The 18,034-nt window shown below is 44.9% G+C and overlaps 1 protein-coding gene across 2 annotated transcripts in view; it reads left to right on the top strand.

The window, feature by feature from the left end:
* Window positions 1–18,034, top strand: part of TRPC3 (transient receptor potential cation channel subfamily C member 3) — a 53,758-nt gene that overhangs the window by 18,025 nt on the left and 17,699 nt on the right. The window contains exon 3 of one of the 2 annotated variants that reach the window (XM_054990123.1): window positions 16,454–16,618. The exons of the other annotated variant lie outside the window; for it this stretch is intronic. Within the exon in view, the coding sequence (XP_054846098.1) occupies window positions 16,454–16,618 (165 nt within the window). The remainder of the gene's footprint in view (window positions 1–16,453; window positions 16,619–18,034) is intronic. 2 annotated transcript variants of the gene reach the window in all.

Raw genomic sequence — 18,034 nt, 5'->3', positions numbered from 1 at the left:
CTAAGAGCTTTGTCTTACACTGGTCTTTTTATCTGGTTACATAGTTGATGTGGAAATTTACTCATGGGACCAGTACATTCTTTATAGTGTATATAACTGGCTTCTCAATGCAAGCATAGTACTTCCTAGGAAAAAGACACCCCTTTTTAAGGGACATCTTGGTCATCCTGATTGTGCCACGCTGAGGGCTAAACTACATGTCACATTTTTCCAAGTTATATTCTGTACATGGAGCTCCAAAATGAAGCAAATATCCCCCTCCCACACAGGATAATTTCAGCTCAGGAAAATGGCATGGGGCATAATGCAGCAGGAGTCCTTCACCCTCCCTACACAATTCTGAGCTGAATGGAGCCAGTGAGGTCTTTTCCAAAGCAATTCCCCACAGCTGCGGTAGGACTGTGAGGAAAGTCAGGTGTGCGGAGCAGGAACTTTTATACAAACACTCATGTTTCCCCAGGCATGACTCATTAAAAATGTAACAGCTAGCAGTTTGGCTCTCAGACATAAAAAGATAGTGTACACAGTACTTCTATAAGCCAAAGACTGCAAGTTCAAGTTCTTGGTCTTAACTTTTAAAGCCCTTAGTGAATTGGGACCAGTATATCTATGGGACCGTTTCTCACCCTATGTTCCCTGGAGGACACTTAGATTAATGAATAAACATCTCTTGGTGGTCCCCAGCCCCAAAGAGATCCACCTTGCCTCAACCAGGACCAGGGTCTTCTCAGCCCCGGCTCCTGCCTGGTGGAACTCTCTGTCTTTGGAGACATAGGCTCAGCAGGAATTGTTATGTTGCATCAGGCATATGGTGGTTGAGGTGGGTGGGCCATGAAATCGGCCTCCTGCCCTAAGAGGGTTTACCTCCTGTTCTGTTAATATCTAATAGCTGGCCATCTGGCCCCACGGATTGCTCTTTGGGTTGTGCAATTTGCCCATTCGCGGGGAGGGTGGATTAGAAATAATAATGATAATGATAATAATAATTATTATCTATGAAGAATCAAGTGAGTTGAAAATCCTTGCTTTACAACCTGAGGCCTCAAAGGAGAGGAGGGAAGCAACAGGAACGTGGTCTCCCAGATGCCATTGAGCCTTGCCAACAGCCTCCTAAGATGAAAGGTCTTAGTGTAGAAAGTGCACTAGACATATTTTCTGCTCCACATCAAAACTGTCAATTTCACCTCCCCTTCAGCTCTGTCATTTTTAAACTACGCTTGCGTCTCCCTACACTTGAGCATCCTCGTACAAGATATCTCATGTAGAGACTGAGACTCTACATCCAAATAGAATGCAATCCAAATAAAATTACACTATTCTCATCCCTTTGGCTTCAAATGGATTTATAAGGCTGCAGTGCAGTTTACGATTGCACTGTTAACCACAGCAGGCAGGAGAGAACTTTGTATTAAGAATCCATTTCTGAGTGAAAATTAGTCTATTCTGATCCCCCCTTTTTGATGTCATTTAGCTTATTACCTTTATAATCTGCAATCCTATTATAGGTCATATGTGCATTAATGTGATCTGGTCAGCATATTTAGAGAAATTATTTTGTGGAAAGTGAATTAAAGGGTGAAGAACTCATCCCTGTTTAAAATCACAGCAACAAATTAGCATTGCCCTTGTTGGAAACTGAAAGTTTCCTGCCTTCATTGCCTGCTGCTTGATTTGATCTCTTTCAAGATGCCAAATTTATTGTGGGCCTTAAAAAAAGACATAGTTAACAATCTAAATGTAATTTTGCTGACAGCAGTCAGCTAGTGGCAATACAAAATACATTAAGCTCTACATAGATTACAGACCTGATGAAGAAAGTGAGTATATTCAGTCTGTATTTACTTACTATGGGAAGCCTTGTTAGCAGTTTCAACATAGTTTGATTTTGGGAACAAGGCTCTCTAATGATGCTGTGCATTGTTTAGACAGTTCAATAGTTGTACAGTATAATACAAGTTACTTTGTATTTGAATGGTACTTTTAATAACTGGGAATAAAATACATTCAGTAAAATGCCATTAATTAATACTTAGGTCCTTCTTATGTATTGAAGAATCACTGTATTGTGAGAACTGCTAATAACAATTACCTGCCCTACCTAAATATTTTTTAAAATCTTTAAATCGATTTTATACTCAGCATCCAAATAATATATTGCTTACTTAAAAGTTTAACAACAACAACCACCTATCTATATGGCAAACATATAAGATGTAAAATATTCATCCTCAGGAGTGCATTGGGCCTTTTGGGTCTCTAGTATGGTCCATGTGCATTATTCCATTATTTTCAGGGCTGGGAAGAAAGCTCATGTCCTTAGCTGGGGAAAGGTGATGACTTTCCAATGGATGCTAATGTGAACCACAGTTACAGGTGTTCCCCTGTTGCTTATTAAATTTGCTATTCAGACTTGTACATTTGGAAGTAAGGGTACTTTAACACTGTGTGAAATCTTTGTCTATGATAGGGTTCCCAGGTCCCTATACTGTCCGGCATGTGGAGGGGGGTACCTGAGACTCACTGTTAGTTGTTTCCTCCCGGTGCGGCATGAGGATGTCACTTCCTGATATCATGCCAGCCATGGGCGTGCTCCCACACTTTGCACAGGGCTAATTCAGCCCATTTGGGGCTAAAATTGGCACCAGTAAATTTGTGGGAGCACACCTGTGGCCAGTGTAATGACATTGCAATTTGGGAAGGGATGTCATTGCGCCCCACTAGATGCACATCTGGGAGATTGCCACTGGCGAGCATCTGGGAAGCCTAGTCTAGGATAAGATTGTGTCTACAAAAGAACTTGTTTCATTTCCTGTATGTTCTTGTGCTGAAGCAGCACAGCTATAGCTCTGTTCAGTTGTTATGTTTAACCAGGTGTATGGCATAAATGTGCTACATGCTGTGCATATATTCCAGCTTTAGAACACAAGAACCAGTCCCCAGATTAATCTGGAAACTGGTATACATGTAATGAGGTAGAAAAGATGCACATTTTAAAAAATCCACACATTTCCCTTTTCAGAAGAAATGGAGATTGCATGTTTTGGGTGGCTAGTGTGTAGTGCAGGAGTTCCCAACCTTGTTGAGCCTGCGGAGACCTTTGGAATTCTGACACAGTATGGTGGGCACAGCCACACAATGGCTGCTATAGGAGGCAGAGCCAGCCAGAGGATGGCTGCTACAGCTTACCTTCAGTTACACCATGAAGATTTTTGTGCTGTAGAACCACCTCCTACCAAAGCAGCATTTAAAAAAATCTGTACAGCCAATTCAAATCTACAGTGGTCAAGTCAGAAGCCCTACTTGGTAAAAGCCCCACCTAGCCCTACCCACTTTCTAAAAACACTTGGTGGGCACCAGGAAAGGTGTTGGTGAGCACAATGGTGCTCAAGGGTACCGCATTGGGGAACCCTAGGATAGTGTGTTCATTCTACATGTGTGGTTGCAGTGCCAGGAACATAATGTCCGAAAAGGATTATAACTTGTGAATAGTAACTTGTGAAAAAGAAAACCGAACGTAAGCTGGATGGAGAACTTTTTAAAATTAATGTGAATGTCCAGGATATTTTGACAAATATTTCATATTCATGAAAGATGGTTCTATATGTTCGCCTATTTCAACAAGGTGCTTTCCTTATATAGGTTTTGAAGTAGAGTGTAATAAAATATGATCTTTCAGATGCATTCAGTGATGATCAAGTCTTGTGAGGCCTGTAATACATGCCTTTCTGGAATGTTCAGATCATTTGTGAAAGCATGGGGCAATTTAATGGATTAACTAAGATTCCATCTCTAAACAGGAAGATTGATTATTTCTTATCATTTCCTCCAGAAATATTGCAGGATTTCCATTACTGGGCCGTTTCCACACTGTCTATAAGTAGTGCGAGACTCATGGAAGGCTGCCGGCTTCCTCATGGGATTTTTGACACCATCTGTTTACAAAACGCCACAAACTGATTTATGGCGTTTTGTAGTCAGATGGTGTTAAAAATCAACGAGGAAGCCAGCAACCTTCCGTGAGTCTTGCGCTATTTATAGACAGTGTGGAAGCGGCCCTGGTTATGCATGCATAGTTCTTTGACAAAGATAGGTGTGGTTTTTGCTTTCGATAAGGGGTTGGAATTGGTGACCCATGACGTACCTTCAAAATCTAGGGTTCTTAATTAAGCACAGTTTGCCCAATCCCTTTCCCAAATAAATTTCTTTGAAATAAATTGGAATTAGGTGAGATTCTTGAACTGTAATTATTGTAATTACTGATCTATTTCCATTGGATTGTGGCCACTGAGTTCTATTAATAAACACCTGTTTGGGTGCAGCCACTAGAGTTCCTTGCTGTGCTGCCAGGACACTCCTCTACCGTCCATCTGAGCAGCAATAAATGCCTCACAGGTGTGGGGTTGAGAAACTAACGAGGTTGAGAAACCGCTGGTGCTATCATAACTTGTTCTTGTTGCAACTTTTTCTTCCTCTATCCAGGGAATGATGGTGGGTGGAAAGTGTTATCAAATTGCAGCTGACTGAGGGGTTTTCAAGACAAGAGCATTGAGAGGTGGTTTGCCCATCTCTGCTTATTGACTCTGGACTTCCTTGGTGGTCTCCCATCCAATTATTAACCAGAGCCGGTCCCACTTAGCTTCCAAGAGCTGGTGAGATCAGGCTATTCTGGAAACAGGCATCATAGCACTAAAGCTTGTGTCTCTGGAGTAGCCTCTGTATCCTAGCAATATTGCTAAAAGAAGCTAAACAGCTATAGGCTGAGTGGTTTTTCAGGGCTAGTGGAGTGGGACTCAATACAGCATTCTGTAGTATTATGTGGTGCAACAGGGTTGAGATTAGCAAGTCTTGAAGCCATAATACCCATGAAACACATGTAATCAATGAGCTGAGATTGGGGTATATGCATAGAATTTCAGTGTAAAAAATGTAGTATATTGGTTCAAGACTTACTAATCCTCAATGAAATCAGTGGCCTTAGACTGGAGTAACCCTGTATAGCATTGCATTGTGAGTGATGTACTTTTCAACTATGTGGGAGAAAATCCTTCTCAAAATGTGCAAAGGGAAAGAACATGATTCTTAACTATTTTATTTGTTTGTTTATGTCATTTATAGTCTGCCTTTCTCACTGAGACTCAAGGCGGATTACATAGTGTGAGATTAGTACAATCAGTAGCAAGGACAAGGGCAGGCATTTCTGTACAGTGTCAAGACCATTTCCATAAACAATGCCATAGGGTAAATGAATACAAGTTTACAAAGGATCTATTAGCAAGGATCCAATATGAGGTTGAAGAATTGCTGAAACTGAACATAATCAGTTTTAGGACTGACATTAAACAACATGAAGTACGGGTAGTATATAGGAGTACATACTTAAAGCAATAGATAATATGTAAGGCAACATAATGATGAAGTCTATTGTTCCTAACTCATTAGAGAAACATCTGAGACTCCCTCCCTACAATACTGCCCTCCTATCTGAGAAAAAAGCCTTTTTGAATTATTTGGTTTTGCATTGTTTGTGGAAAGCCAGGAGTGTGGGGCTCTCCTGACCTTCTCAGGCAGGCCATTCCACAGGGTAGGGACCACCACAGAGAAAGCCCGTGTACGGGCTGCTGTTGATTTCGCCCATGTGCAGGACGGCACTTGCAAGAGACCCTGTTCAGATGAGCGAAGCTGCTGTGAAGAGACATAGGGAGGGAGGTGGTCCCATAGGTATGTCAGGCCAAGGCCATGAAGAGCTTTGTATGTAATAACCAATACCTTGAATTGAGCACGGTAACTAACAGGTAGCCCATGGAGTGACTGTAGAATGAGAGTGATGCTCGTGCTCCGGCTTGCTCCTGCTAACAGTCGAGCTGCAGCATTTTGCACTAATCGGAGCCTCCTAGTTAACTTAGATGGGAGACCAATGTATAGTGCATTACAATAGTCAACTTTTGATGTTACCATAGTATGGATCCAGGTGGCCAGGTCAACTGTGTCGAGATAAGAAGCCATCTTCCAGGCTAGAGTGAGATTGTAGTAAGCATTTTTTTGCAGCTGCTTTAACTTGTTTTTATAGAAGTAGCGCTGGATCCAGTATAACCCCTAGGCTCTTAGCTGAGTCTGCAAGAGTCAAACGAACTCCATCAAAAGTGGGGAGTACAATGTCTTTCAAAATCTCTGCCTTCCCAACAAGCATCACTTCAGTCTTGTCTGGGTTCAATTTCAATGTATTTTTTTCAGCCATTTCACTATGGCTGTCAGCCAGAGATCTAAGATTTCTACTGCATCCTGTGGGGACCTGGATAGCAAGATATAGAGTTGGGTGTCATCTGCATATTGATGACATCCAACTCCATAGCTGCGAATGAGTTCTCCTAAAGGTTTTACGTAGAGGTTGAATAGCATGGGAGATAAAATTGTGTCCTGTGGAACCCCACAAGATAGTTCCCATTCTGGAGATAGCGGATCTCCGACGGCAACCCTTTGAGTCCGTTCCATGAGAAATGATTTAAACCAGTCCAAGGCACATCCTTTGATGCCAACTTTTGTTTCTAAACTATGAATTTCTCCATTAATTATAGGCTGGCTTGTTTGACTAATTACCTAAGCTCTTGATAGCTGGATTTCAGCTTCCCACTAGGCAAACGCTTTAAAACTATTGCCATATCTCTTTTTTGCACAGAGGATTGCCCTCTGTATTTGACACTTTTGTGTGCTACTGCATTTTTAAATATAAAGAGTAAATCACACATATGTTTAAAATCAAATTTCCATTTGTGATAAAAAGAGAAACTGTTAATATTTTTATTTTCTGAAATTACATCTCTTGGATGTCATTTGAGCCTATGGAAGTGTTACTGTGATATTAGCAACTCTGTGACACTTCAAATAAACAAGCCTAATAATAGCATAAAATTGTATGGTGATAATCTGTGCATTCAGGAACTATTAGAAGCTTAAAATAGCCCAAGAGGAAAAGCCAGTTTGAAATGCTTGTCATTTAATATTACTTTCTAGCTAAGGACATTAGATTTAAGACAGTGGCAACTGTTAATATGTAATTTTAGTATCTGATAATAAAGCTTATAAAACTATTAGTGGAGAAGTGTTGGCAGCATCAAAATCAAAAGGAGTCCTTTCCTACCATAAATAAATCCACAGTGAGATTTACCCCATGGCTTGATACCTCTTCAGAGTTTTGATACTATAGAGATGCTTCCAATTCACAGATATAAACAGAAAAGGAAATAAAAGGAGTTCCTATCCATATTGTTGCCATTGTTTGAAAAGACTGTATTGCTTTAGTTGGACTTGTCTTTGATACATTGGCCATAATCATAGATAACATGATCTGCCCATGTGAACTTTAGTGCACAAAAGTTAAAATGTCTTAGTATTTAATATGGTTTAGGACTTTTTCAGCCTAATTGTATACCTGTTTATTCAGAAGTACACACAAATGTGTTCAGTAAGATTTTGAGGATAAGGTTTTTGGACTGCAACCCTGGTAGCTTTTTTTGCATCTTTCAGTCTATAAATGCATGCTCCACAATAAAGTACTTGAGGTGGCTACTCTTCTGAAATCCCACACAGAGAAAGGCTTGTGTGTAAAGCACCTTTGAGTCACAGCTGACTTATGGCAACCCCATAGGATTTACAAGACAAGAAACAGAGGTGGTTTGCCATTGCCTGCCTCTGTGTAGCAACCCTGGACTTTTTTTGTGATCTCCTATCCAACTTATGTCCATTTATGCATTAGGCTTAAATGTATCTAACTATATGTTAGATTGTGAGTTGCGATTGCTGTGTTTGTTTCTTTGGTAATCATTTCTAAAGTCCCACCTATCCTCCAGGTCTCCGAACCAATCCTTGTGATTTGAGCCTTATGCAAACTGAAGTGATTGCCAGCCAATCAGAGCTGCTGGAATGTCACTTATTGGGAGGGAGGGAGCCAACTTCAGATTAAGAATGGGAAAAAGCTGCTCCCCATTCCTCTGAGAGGGAAACTGCAGTCCGGGGTAAGGGCTTTTAATTAGGGTTTGAGGTTTTGTTAGGGAAGGAAGCTTGTTTTATGGAAGTAAACAAGCACCCTGTGAAGGCCTGTCCAATCTAACTTTGTACATACAGGTTCTGGGATCAAGGTCCCTGTGAGAAAAAGGAGCAGACTTAAACCTGAGTGTCAGTCTGTAAGCTGTGGTAAAAAGGTTACATTCGATGTTACTTTCTGGCACAATGGGGAAGTATGGGAGGTAAGTATCCCACTGCCCCCCACCCCAAGCCCCCTGCACCCCCACTTTGCCGCCTGGGGCCAGTGTGTTACCCTAAAAGGGGGGTCTCCTTGTGAGTTGGAAGAATTAACATATAAGGAGAAATAGCAAGAGGGGGTAACTAGCAGGATCTCCCCCAATGTATACCAGGATCATTCTCTTAGAGAACTCTCTGAAAGAACCAAGAAGATGTTCATAGTTTCTATGCCTTGCCTGTTGAGTCAAAATAGCTGTATGAATGAGTACTATTGTCATATATGCCTGTCTGCATATCTGCCATGAATGTATTCTGTGTTCTGCATATCTGCTATGAATGCATGCTGTGTTATGTACTGGTCCTCTGAGGGCATGAGAAGTTTCTTATTGATGTTCTTATTGGCAGTAGGTCATCTCACAAGTATTTACTTTCTCTTTCCCCACTGCCTCCAGAAGTGTCCTTGAAGGCTGGCTGTGGCCAGCTCGAAATATATCTTTCTTGGGAACTGAGATGATTTCGTTCTTTGTTCTGTCTAGCCAAAACCTAACTTCTCCCTGACAACCCCCCTGGCTCTTTTGTGCCCCAAAACTTTAACAGTCCTTATCTTGATGGCAGGAACAGTCCCTATAACTAACATCACCAGCCCCCCGTTATGTCACTTCTGCCAATGCACTTGTCTGAGCACCTTGTGTCCAGGGTCTGAGTCCCAGCCCCCAGACTTGCCAGGAGGGAGCAGTGGGAGGCAACCGGGAGGCAGTGGCCCTACCACCCCAGCCAGCAACCAGGTCCAGAACCTGCCCACTCCAGGGGGAAGGGGCGAAAGGCCAAAGCCTCAGAGGGCTGGAGGGAGCAGGGAGAGACCAGCCAGTCCCACCCTGCAGGGGGAAGAGAGGGGGCTAAGCAGAACAGAGGAAAAGGGCCAAGGCAGGGGGAATAGGGACCCAGCAGCAGCCCAAACAGAGCCCTTACCAGCCAAGGAGGAGAAACAGCCACTACAGCCCAGAGCCACACCCCGGCTAAAGGACAGCAGCCTGGCTCCAGGAGTTGCTAGGAGCCAAGCCCCTCCAGGTGGAGCTGCCACAGGCATTCTGGGGGAGGAGATGGGCAGCCCCGCCCAGCATCAATGAGCAGGCAGCCCAGAAGCTGGCCAGGGCAATTCCTCGCGAGCAAGGCCAGGCAAGCTCAGCAGTGCAGAAGCTGGCTGGGGCAGCTCCTCGCGAGCAAGGCCAGGCATGCTCAGCAGCACAGAAGCTGGCTGGGGCAGTTCCTCATGAGCAAGGCCAGGCAAGCTCAGCAGTTCAAAGGCCTACTGGGGCAGCTCCTCATGAGCAAGGCCAAGGAGACCTCAGCTGGGGATGGCTCTCATTCAACCCCACCCTGCCAGCAAGGCAAGGAAGCCAAGAAGGGATTAGTGGTAGGAGGGAAACACCTGAGGGAAGGCACAGCTGGGCCAAGTCAGGAGAGGGAACAAGCCTAGAAGGAGGGCGGGGCGGGGAAAGGAAACCCTATATAAGTTGGGTAGGAAGAGCTCTGAGGTGGTGGGTGTGAGTAAGAAGTGATGGCGTGGAGTGAGAGCAGAGCAGTGCGAGAGCAAAGGCAAGGAGGAGAGTGGATGAAGGAGGAGGAGATGGCAGAGGCCAAAGAGGGTGAGTGGCACAGGTTGAGCAGGCCAGCGAGTGGATTGAGAGGGAGTCTGGGTGATGTTTACCGCCCCTCCTTCCACAGAGCAGGGTCCTGCAGAATCCCTGCCCCCCCTTTGATGTCAGGAGCAGACCGCCCAGCACCCCGCCCAGCGGCGGCCACTGCAAGCCCTGACACCTTGAACTGGCTGGATCTCTAATAAAGTTACTTCAACCAATACACCTGCGTGTTTGCTGTGGAGAACTTGGGGATTCTACCTGCCAAGGACTGACATTTTGGCAGAAGTCCCTAACTTCCCCTGGACCCAAAGCCCTGACGACGGACTACTGGCACCATGCTGCACGTGTTAGATCACTAGACTTTGGAGTCACCAGAGGGACAACTATTCGATCTGGAACCAGAACAGAGTGTGGGGAGTGAAGCGGCCAGAGACTCTTTAATGGAGCTGCTGCCACAGCTCAGCGATGATGGACGAGAACTTGGGGCAATCCCTAAGAAGGGGGCCACTCATTGGAACTGGTTAGTAACCAATTTGCGGGAGTGGGTGCCCGAAGATCGGCAGGCCAACCGACCTAAGAGGAGAATATGTGACGGTGAGGAATGGCTTTCATCCACAGTATGTCCGAACTTGAAGAGCTGCTTGGATCAGATGCAATGAAAGACAAGGAGCCTACCTTCGATCTTGTGAAACCTCCGACATTAAGAGGACAACCTCGAGGATGAATGAAGGGACATCATACTAGTCGGTGAGAGAAGGAAGCCCGAGAGACTAATTATGAGCACCTGCGGGCTATATGGGGGGAGATGGGCAATCTAAAGAGGGAGATGGTGCAAGTGATGAGAGGATTACAAGAAGTGATGCACCACCTGCCAATGGCTAATGCGCCCACGGGTCCTGGGCCCAATGGAGATAGACTGAGGGGGGTCCCTCTGGGGGACCACTCAGGCCACAATGTCCCCCTTCCCCCTTCCTCCACGGGGAGGGCCTGTGAGTCCAATGGGACTACCATCCGTCATTCCTTTACCCCAAGGAGGACCAGGCACCCTGCCACCCTGGGGAACGGCAGTGGGGCTGCAAGGATTTCAACCCCTCCCTCCACCTCTTATGGGGGCCCCAGTCCCCCACCCACGAGGAGGAGTGCAGGTTGGGCCATCCCTGCAGCCACAAAGAGGGGTGCCGGTTGGGCCACCCCTGCAGCCACTGCAGCTGCTAAGAGGAGTGCTACCCGGGCCACTCCTGTAGCTGCCACAGCCGTGGCCCCCTCTCCCGACTCTACCACTGCCTGGATTGCCAGTTGCCCCGCAAGGGGTCCCTCCTGCTATGCCACCACAGCCAGGGTGGCGCAAATTGGATGTGTGGTTCGAGGGAGACCCAGAAGAGTTGGGCTTCTTCATTGTGCAAGCCTTGGAGTTCTTCCAAGAGTGGGGCCATTCCTTTCTGATTGAGCACAGTTGAGTAAACCACCTGGGGTCCAGACTGGGTGGCTTGGCAGCTAAATGGTATGTCACCCTGTATGAGGCCCAGGCCTCAGAACTGTGGAAACTTGATACATTCATATGGGTGCTACAGGCTCAATTCGAGGACCCACTCGAAGAGGAGCGGGCAAGAACCAAATTGAAAAGGATGCGACAGGGAAGTCTGGCCATGCATGAGTATGCTGTGGAGTTCAGGCAGTACTGCAAAAGTGCATTACTGGACAGAGGGAATCAAAATTGAATTTTTCCGGGCCAGGCTGAACCCTGATCTAGCGGCCAAGGCCTTTGTGCAACATGATCCCAGAACCTTGCTGAGATGGATCCAGCTTGCCTGCGAGGTGGAGAACCAGGAGCAAGTAGTAAAGCTACTAAAGATGCAGCACCAGGGGACAACCAAGAAACCCCCCTCTGGAGTAGGAGGGAAAGAGAGGAGAGCCCTCAGTCTCCACTCCCCAGACATGGAGCGGGCCATCCAAATGAAGAAGGGCCTTTGCCTACAGTGCAGGGGAGTGGGGCACTTTGCTACCAAATGCCCAGGCGGGCAAAGAGAACCAGTGGAGAGGAGCCGAGTGATGAAGAAAGCCGCAGCCCCAACGGGCAAACCACCTAAAAAGGCCCCCAAGAAAAGAAGCAAAGTGGCAACCAGGCTTCCAGTGGCGGAGGGTTCGGAGGGATCAAGTGGAGATCCATCAGAGGAGGAAGAGACTCCCACCCCACCGGTGGGAAATGCCAATGACCTGTCGTAGGGAGGCCCCACCAGCAGGTCATGAAGGAACCAGAACCTCAAGTGGTGAGACAAAAAGGGGCCTTACTGTACATGCCAGTGACTTTAGTTAACCTTTGGAGGGGGACCCACATCCGAGTGCAGCCGTTAATTGACTCTGGATGCACTCGGTACTTGATTGCTCCTGCCCTCATCACCGGATTGGGGCAGAACATACGTAAATTAGACCATCCCATCATGTTTGAGCAGATTGTTGGGTCCTGAATGAAAGGGCCCCTGGCTAATGCGGAAACTGAACTTGTCCCGGTAGGGATGAGGAACCACTGGGAAGCCAGAACTTTTGTTGTGAGTGATGCCACCAAGTTCCCTTTGGTGTTGGGGATACGGTGGTTATGGGACCATGACCCATGTGTGAAGTGGAAAACAAGAGTGCTATATTTTTCTGGTGGGGAATGCCAAGATCATGTCTGCAAGTTAGAGTGGGGCCCAGGCGTGTCCCACCTCCCCGAGGCGTCCTATTAACTTGGGAAGAGAGAGAACAAATTCCCCTCAAATACCAGGACTTGAAACAAATGTATTGTCGAAGGCCTTCACGGCCGGAGAACGATGGTTGTTGTGGGTTTTCTGGGCTGTATTGCCGTGGTCTTGGCATTGTAGTTCCTGACGTTTCGCCAGCAGCTGTGGCTGGCATCTTCAGAGGTGTGGCACCAAAAGACAGAGATCTCTCAGAGATCTCTGTCTTTTGGTGCCACACCTCTGAAGATGCCAGCCACAGCTGCTGGCGAAACGTCAGGAACTACAATGCCAAGACCACGGCAATACAGCCCGGAAAACCCACAACAACCACTTGAAACAAATATTTGATGAAAAGGAAGCTGAATTCCCCCACCCCCAATAGGGCCACTGACTGTGCTATAGAACAGTTTCTGAAAGGAAAACTATACTCAATGAGCCCAGGGGCACAAGAGGAATTGCATAAGTTCATTGATAAAAATTTGGCACGAGGATTCATCTGCCCGGCTAGTTCCCCTCATGCTGCACCTGTTTCGGAAAAAGAAAGACAGGGGTTTGAGACTGTGTACTGATTATAGGGAGATCAATGCTGTCTCCATGTCCAATGCTTACTCCCTCCCTTGATCGAGGATTTTCTGGGAGTCGTGTCCCAAGGGAAAATCTTCTCTAAACTGGATTTAAGAGATGCGGACTTCCGAGTAAGAATAAGGTAAGGAGATGAATGGAAAACTGCTTTTAACACTCCTTTGGGACAGTTCGAATATAAAGTCATGCCATTTGGATTACAAGAGGTACCGAGGTTTCTTATGAATTTAATTAAAGAGCTATTACACAAATAACTGTACAAGGGCATGGTTGTTTACTTGGATGACGTGTTGATTTATTCCCAAGATTACGAGTCCCATGTGAAACTAGTGCGGCGAGTATTAAAAACCCTGAGGGACAACCACCTGCTGGTGAAACTGTCCAAATGTGAATTCCACAAAGAGGAGTTGGACTTTTTGGGGTACAGAATATCAAGACATGGATTAAAAATGGACCCCACTAAAATACAAGTGGTGGTGGGGTAGGACCTCCCCAAAACCATAAGGTAGTTGCAGTCATTCCTGGGCTTCACTAACTTCTACAGACCTTTCATAAAGAACTTTGCCCAGATCTCTTTGCCACTTACTGACTTGTTAAAAACCAAATGAAGGGGCTGCAAGGGATGAAGCCCAGTGCTAAATTGGGTAGGACTAAGGAATGCAAAGAGGCTTTTGAGCATCTAAAAACCCTATTCACCTCTGAGCCAGTCCTGTGGCACCCAGATGAGAACTGGAAATTTATTGTATAGGTGAATGTGAGCAACGTGGCAATGGGAGGGTTATTTTACAGGCAGATGATGGTGGGAAATTGCACCCCTGTGCCTATGTGTCAAAAAAATTTTCTGAAGCTGAACGCCATTGGGCAATATGGGATAAAGAAGTTTCAGCAGTCAAGCTAGCTTTGTGTACCTGGAGACATTGGTTGGAGGGGGCTAAAGTGCCATTTGAAATCTGGACTGATTATAAAAATTTAGAGGCACTGCGCCCCCTGCGCAAACTTTGTGCCAAACACCTACGTTGGGCAGAGTTCTTCTCCAAGTTTAATTTTACACTTAAGCACCTCCCTGGCAAATCTAACTTCCTAGCAGACACCATCTCACACATGCCCCAACATGAGAGCCAGAGAGAGGAAGGAACTGCCAAGAGGAACTGCCAAGAGACTAGCCTCCCTCTTTATGCAACACGTGGTCAGACTGCACTCATTTCTGAATAAGGTAATCTCCAATAGGGGAGTTCATTGCCAACTTCTGGTGGGAGCTAATGCAAGTAGTGGGGATTGAACAAGGCATTAGCTCCACTCATCATCCTGAGACCGACGGGCAAACAGAAAGAGTTAATCAAGTGCTGGAACAATTCTTAAGATGCTACATAAATTACCAGCAGGATAAGGGCTCTTAAAGTTTTTGGGCGCGAAAGAGCCAGGGGGGTTGTCAGGGAGAAGTTAGGTTTAGGCAAGACAGAACAAAGAATGAAATCATCTCAGTTCCCAAGAAAGATACATTTCGAGCTGGCCACAGCCAGCCTTCAGGGACACTTCTGGAGGCAGCGGGGAAAGAGAAAGTAAATACTTGTGAGATAACTTACTGCCAATAAGAAAATCAATAAGAAACTTCTCATGCCCTCAGAGGACCAGTACATAACACAGCATACATTCATGGCAGATATGCAGACAGGCATATATGACAACTATTAAGTACCGTATTATTCTTGTAGGGTCACTAATAAAAACCCTTTAGGGAACACAAAGCTTACATGCTATCAATCAGTTAGATAAAGCTTGTGCCTGTCTCCCTGTTTTACTGATTCTGGGCAGCTATGGGGAATTTAAACAAGGGAAGGGAAGGTCGCATGGTATAGCCTGATGTCATCAGATCTCAGCAGCTAAACACGGTCAGTACTTGGATGGGCAACTACCAAAGGAAGACTCTGCAGAAGAGGCCACTGGCAAACTATCTCTGCTTCTCACTTGCCTTGAAAGCCCCTAGCTGGGGTCATCATAAGTCGATTGCAACTTGATGTCACATACGCACAGAGGGCAGTTATGTCAGAAGTCTCCCTTGTTTCTCTCATCTCCTTTCCCATCCCCTTCTTGTTGCCACCACGGTTTCTTACTCTTATTTCTTCTGCCTAAGCTTGTTCAGCTAATTTTTATTTTTCTGTAAGGTCTACAGTAGCCTTAGGGATGACTCAGTATCAAACATGAAGATACTGCATTCTAACGTACATGAAATGTTATTTATTTTAGATATTTACACATTGTGCCCCCTCAATGGAAAAACAAAACAGCTTACTGCACTATTCTTCCCCCTCCTCCTCCATTTATTTTCACAATAACCCCGTGAGGTAGGTGAGACTGAGAGTATATAACTGGCCTAAGGTCAGCCAGGAAGCTTCCATAATGGGGTGTGTGTGTGTGTGATTTGAATCTGGGTTTCCCAGATCCTAGTCTTACATAACATCATGTTAGAATAAATAAATAACTGTAACCTCTTTTATCCTCTCTCTCTTTATTCCATTTAAAAGTAATGCTGACTATTGTTAAAGAATTTGTGTGAGGAGGACACATAATTATAGCGAGAGATCTCCTGGCAACCCCTTTTTAGTGTCTTCTGGTGCCTAAAGAGCCAGCAGGAGGCAATTGCGGGGAGGGAGAGGGCATGCACCAGTATTTTGCTGTTGCACTGACATCACTTACAGTGAAAACAGGAAGTGATGTCATTTGGTGCTTGAGGAGTTGCATCAATGCTATGGTTTTACCATAGAGCTTTGCAAATCCTAGTGCCTCCCATGATGCCACTTCCAATTTTCACAGAAAGTGGCATCAACATAGTGATTTGATATTGGTGGGCCAGTTCCCATCCCCAAATGCTCTCAAGGTTGCCGGCAGTGGGTTGGCAACCTTATGAGGACATTCAGGACAGGATTGTGATAATACATTAAGGAGAACAAGCACTTAGTTCTATGAACAGATTCCATTTTTGTTGTTTTTGTGACAAGCACAGTAACTTTTTTGTTAAAAAAAGAACAAGGTTTGCAATGGGCAAGTACCCCATGTCGATTTTCTAATAGTTGTGACAAAATTTATTCATTGATCCATGAAATTTTTATGAAAATTCCAAACTTTGTATTCACAACTGAAAGACCTGTTTTTATTTAGCTCAATGCTTTATCTTATTAACCATATTTTTAGAGAATGAAGAAGATGACACATTGCAAGAGACAATAGAATAATTACTTCACCATCAATATAACTTGGTTTTCCTCCTTTTTTTATCTGCAGTTTGTGGCCCATCCAAATTGTCAGCAACAGCTGTTGACTATCTGGTATGAAAATCTCTCAGGATTACGGGAACAGGCCATAGCTATCAAGTGTCTGGTTGTGCTGGTGGTTGCCCTGGGACTTCCATTTCTTGCTGTTGGCTATTGGATTGCACCATGTAGCAGGGTATAAGGTTTTTTGTTTTGCAAACTGATAAAAATTTTAAAATCCTCGTGTTAATGTGGGTACCTCTCTGAAGTGAATAAGAAATAATGTTGATGTCCATATTTCTGAGGCCTAAACCAAATTATTATTGTTGTCATCTGCATCATTTGTCCTTTCCTCTCATGAGAGGACTTTACAACTTTGTGATCTATCAAGCTGAATGTTACCCATCAACTGTACTGTTGTCCTGATAAATTCCCTCTTGCTATTGTTTGCCAGGAAAGTTTAATCAGGGAAGAAGTTGTCACGCACCAGACAAGCACAGTCCACAGCAGGTGGGCTGCGTTTGGCTTGGTGGCTTACAAGCTGTGACCAGCCAGGTTGGCTTGTGCACACAAAGTATTTATTCACTGATACAGAAGCGAATGGGCTAGAATCAGACCTTATTCCCACAGTGCTCAAGGTAGGCAATGGATCCCTCATGTCTACACTAATACTGGCAATGGTTATCGTCCAACAAGGGATATAGAGGCAATAAACACCCTCATGGTGAAGGAAAATAGACAGATCTCTCTAGTGATTGAATCTCTCTGGTGATTCATAGAAGTCCATGTCGACTTTTCCCCACACTGAGCATATGTCCTGTAACTTCAGTCCATGCATGTGTCCTGTAACTTCGTGTAGCTGCATTTGCGAGTGTCCATAGTCACAATCAGTGAGTCACCGGTGAAGAGCACCGATTTTGGTTTGTGTGAGGGGAGACAAGGGACTGTTTAGTCCCAAGATACACCTTCTCTTTGTGCATTCTCAAATTGTTCCTCAGCAATACAGAGCAAATTCAGTAAAATTTAGGCATTGTTTTCAATGGGACATGTGATTCGGGGCTTTCCGGGGGCCTGGGGGAGACATTTTTGGACCAAATTTTACCAAATTTGCTGGGGACCCACTCCTAACTGTTAGTCTAATGACCCCCCCCCCAAGTTTCATGAATACTGGACTTTGGGGGGCATTTTATGTCCCCCCCAAAGAAGGTGCCCCCAGCCACCTCCAATCTCCATTATTCCCTATGGGGAAAACTAGGGGAGCTATATAGGAGGTTGGGGTAGCATTTTGCAAGCAAAATCCACCAAAATGAAGCAAGGGACAGTCTTGCAACTAAAAGCAAACTCAAGCAAGGACATGGACCCCCCCCCCAACCAAACTGATGCACTTCAAATAAATAATAGAAAATTAGAATAGTAATTTTAAGGTTACTAAACAATAGCTCAGCTTTCTACATTTATTTTGAAGTTAGTAAATGCTTATTTTAAGACCTTTTTCCCTTCCCAAATCTGGCTAGACTTTTTGTTTTTCTCTTTTGTAGCACATGGAATAACATGTTTATTTTAAAAGCTCAAGGCTCTATCCAGCCAAATTAAGCTCTTTTAGTCATGGTTT

This window comes from Eublepharis macularius, chromosome 10 (assembly GCF_028583425.1).
Source record: "Eublepharis macularius isolate TG4126 chromosome 10, MPM_Emac_v1.0, whole genome shotgun sequence".
Classification (NCBI taxonomy): domain Eukaryota; kingdom Metazoa; phylum Chordata; class Lepidosauria; order Squamata; family Eublepharidae; genus Eublepharis; species Eublepharis macularius.
The sequence above is the reverse complement of the archived record's forward strand: the minus strand, read 5'-3'. Positions and strand labels throughout refer to the sequence as shown.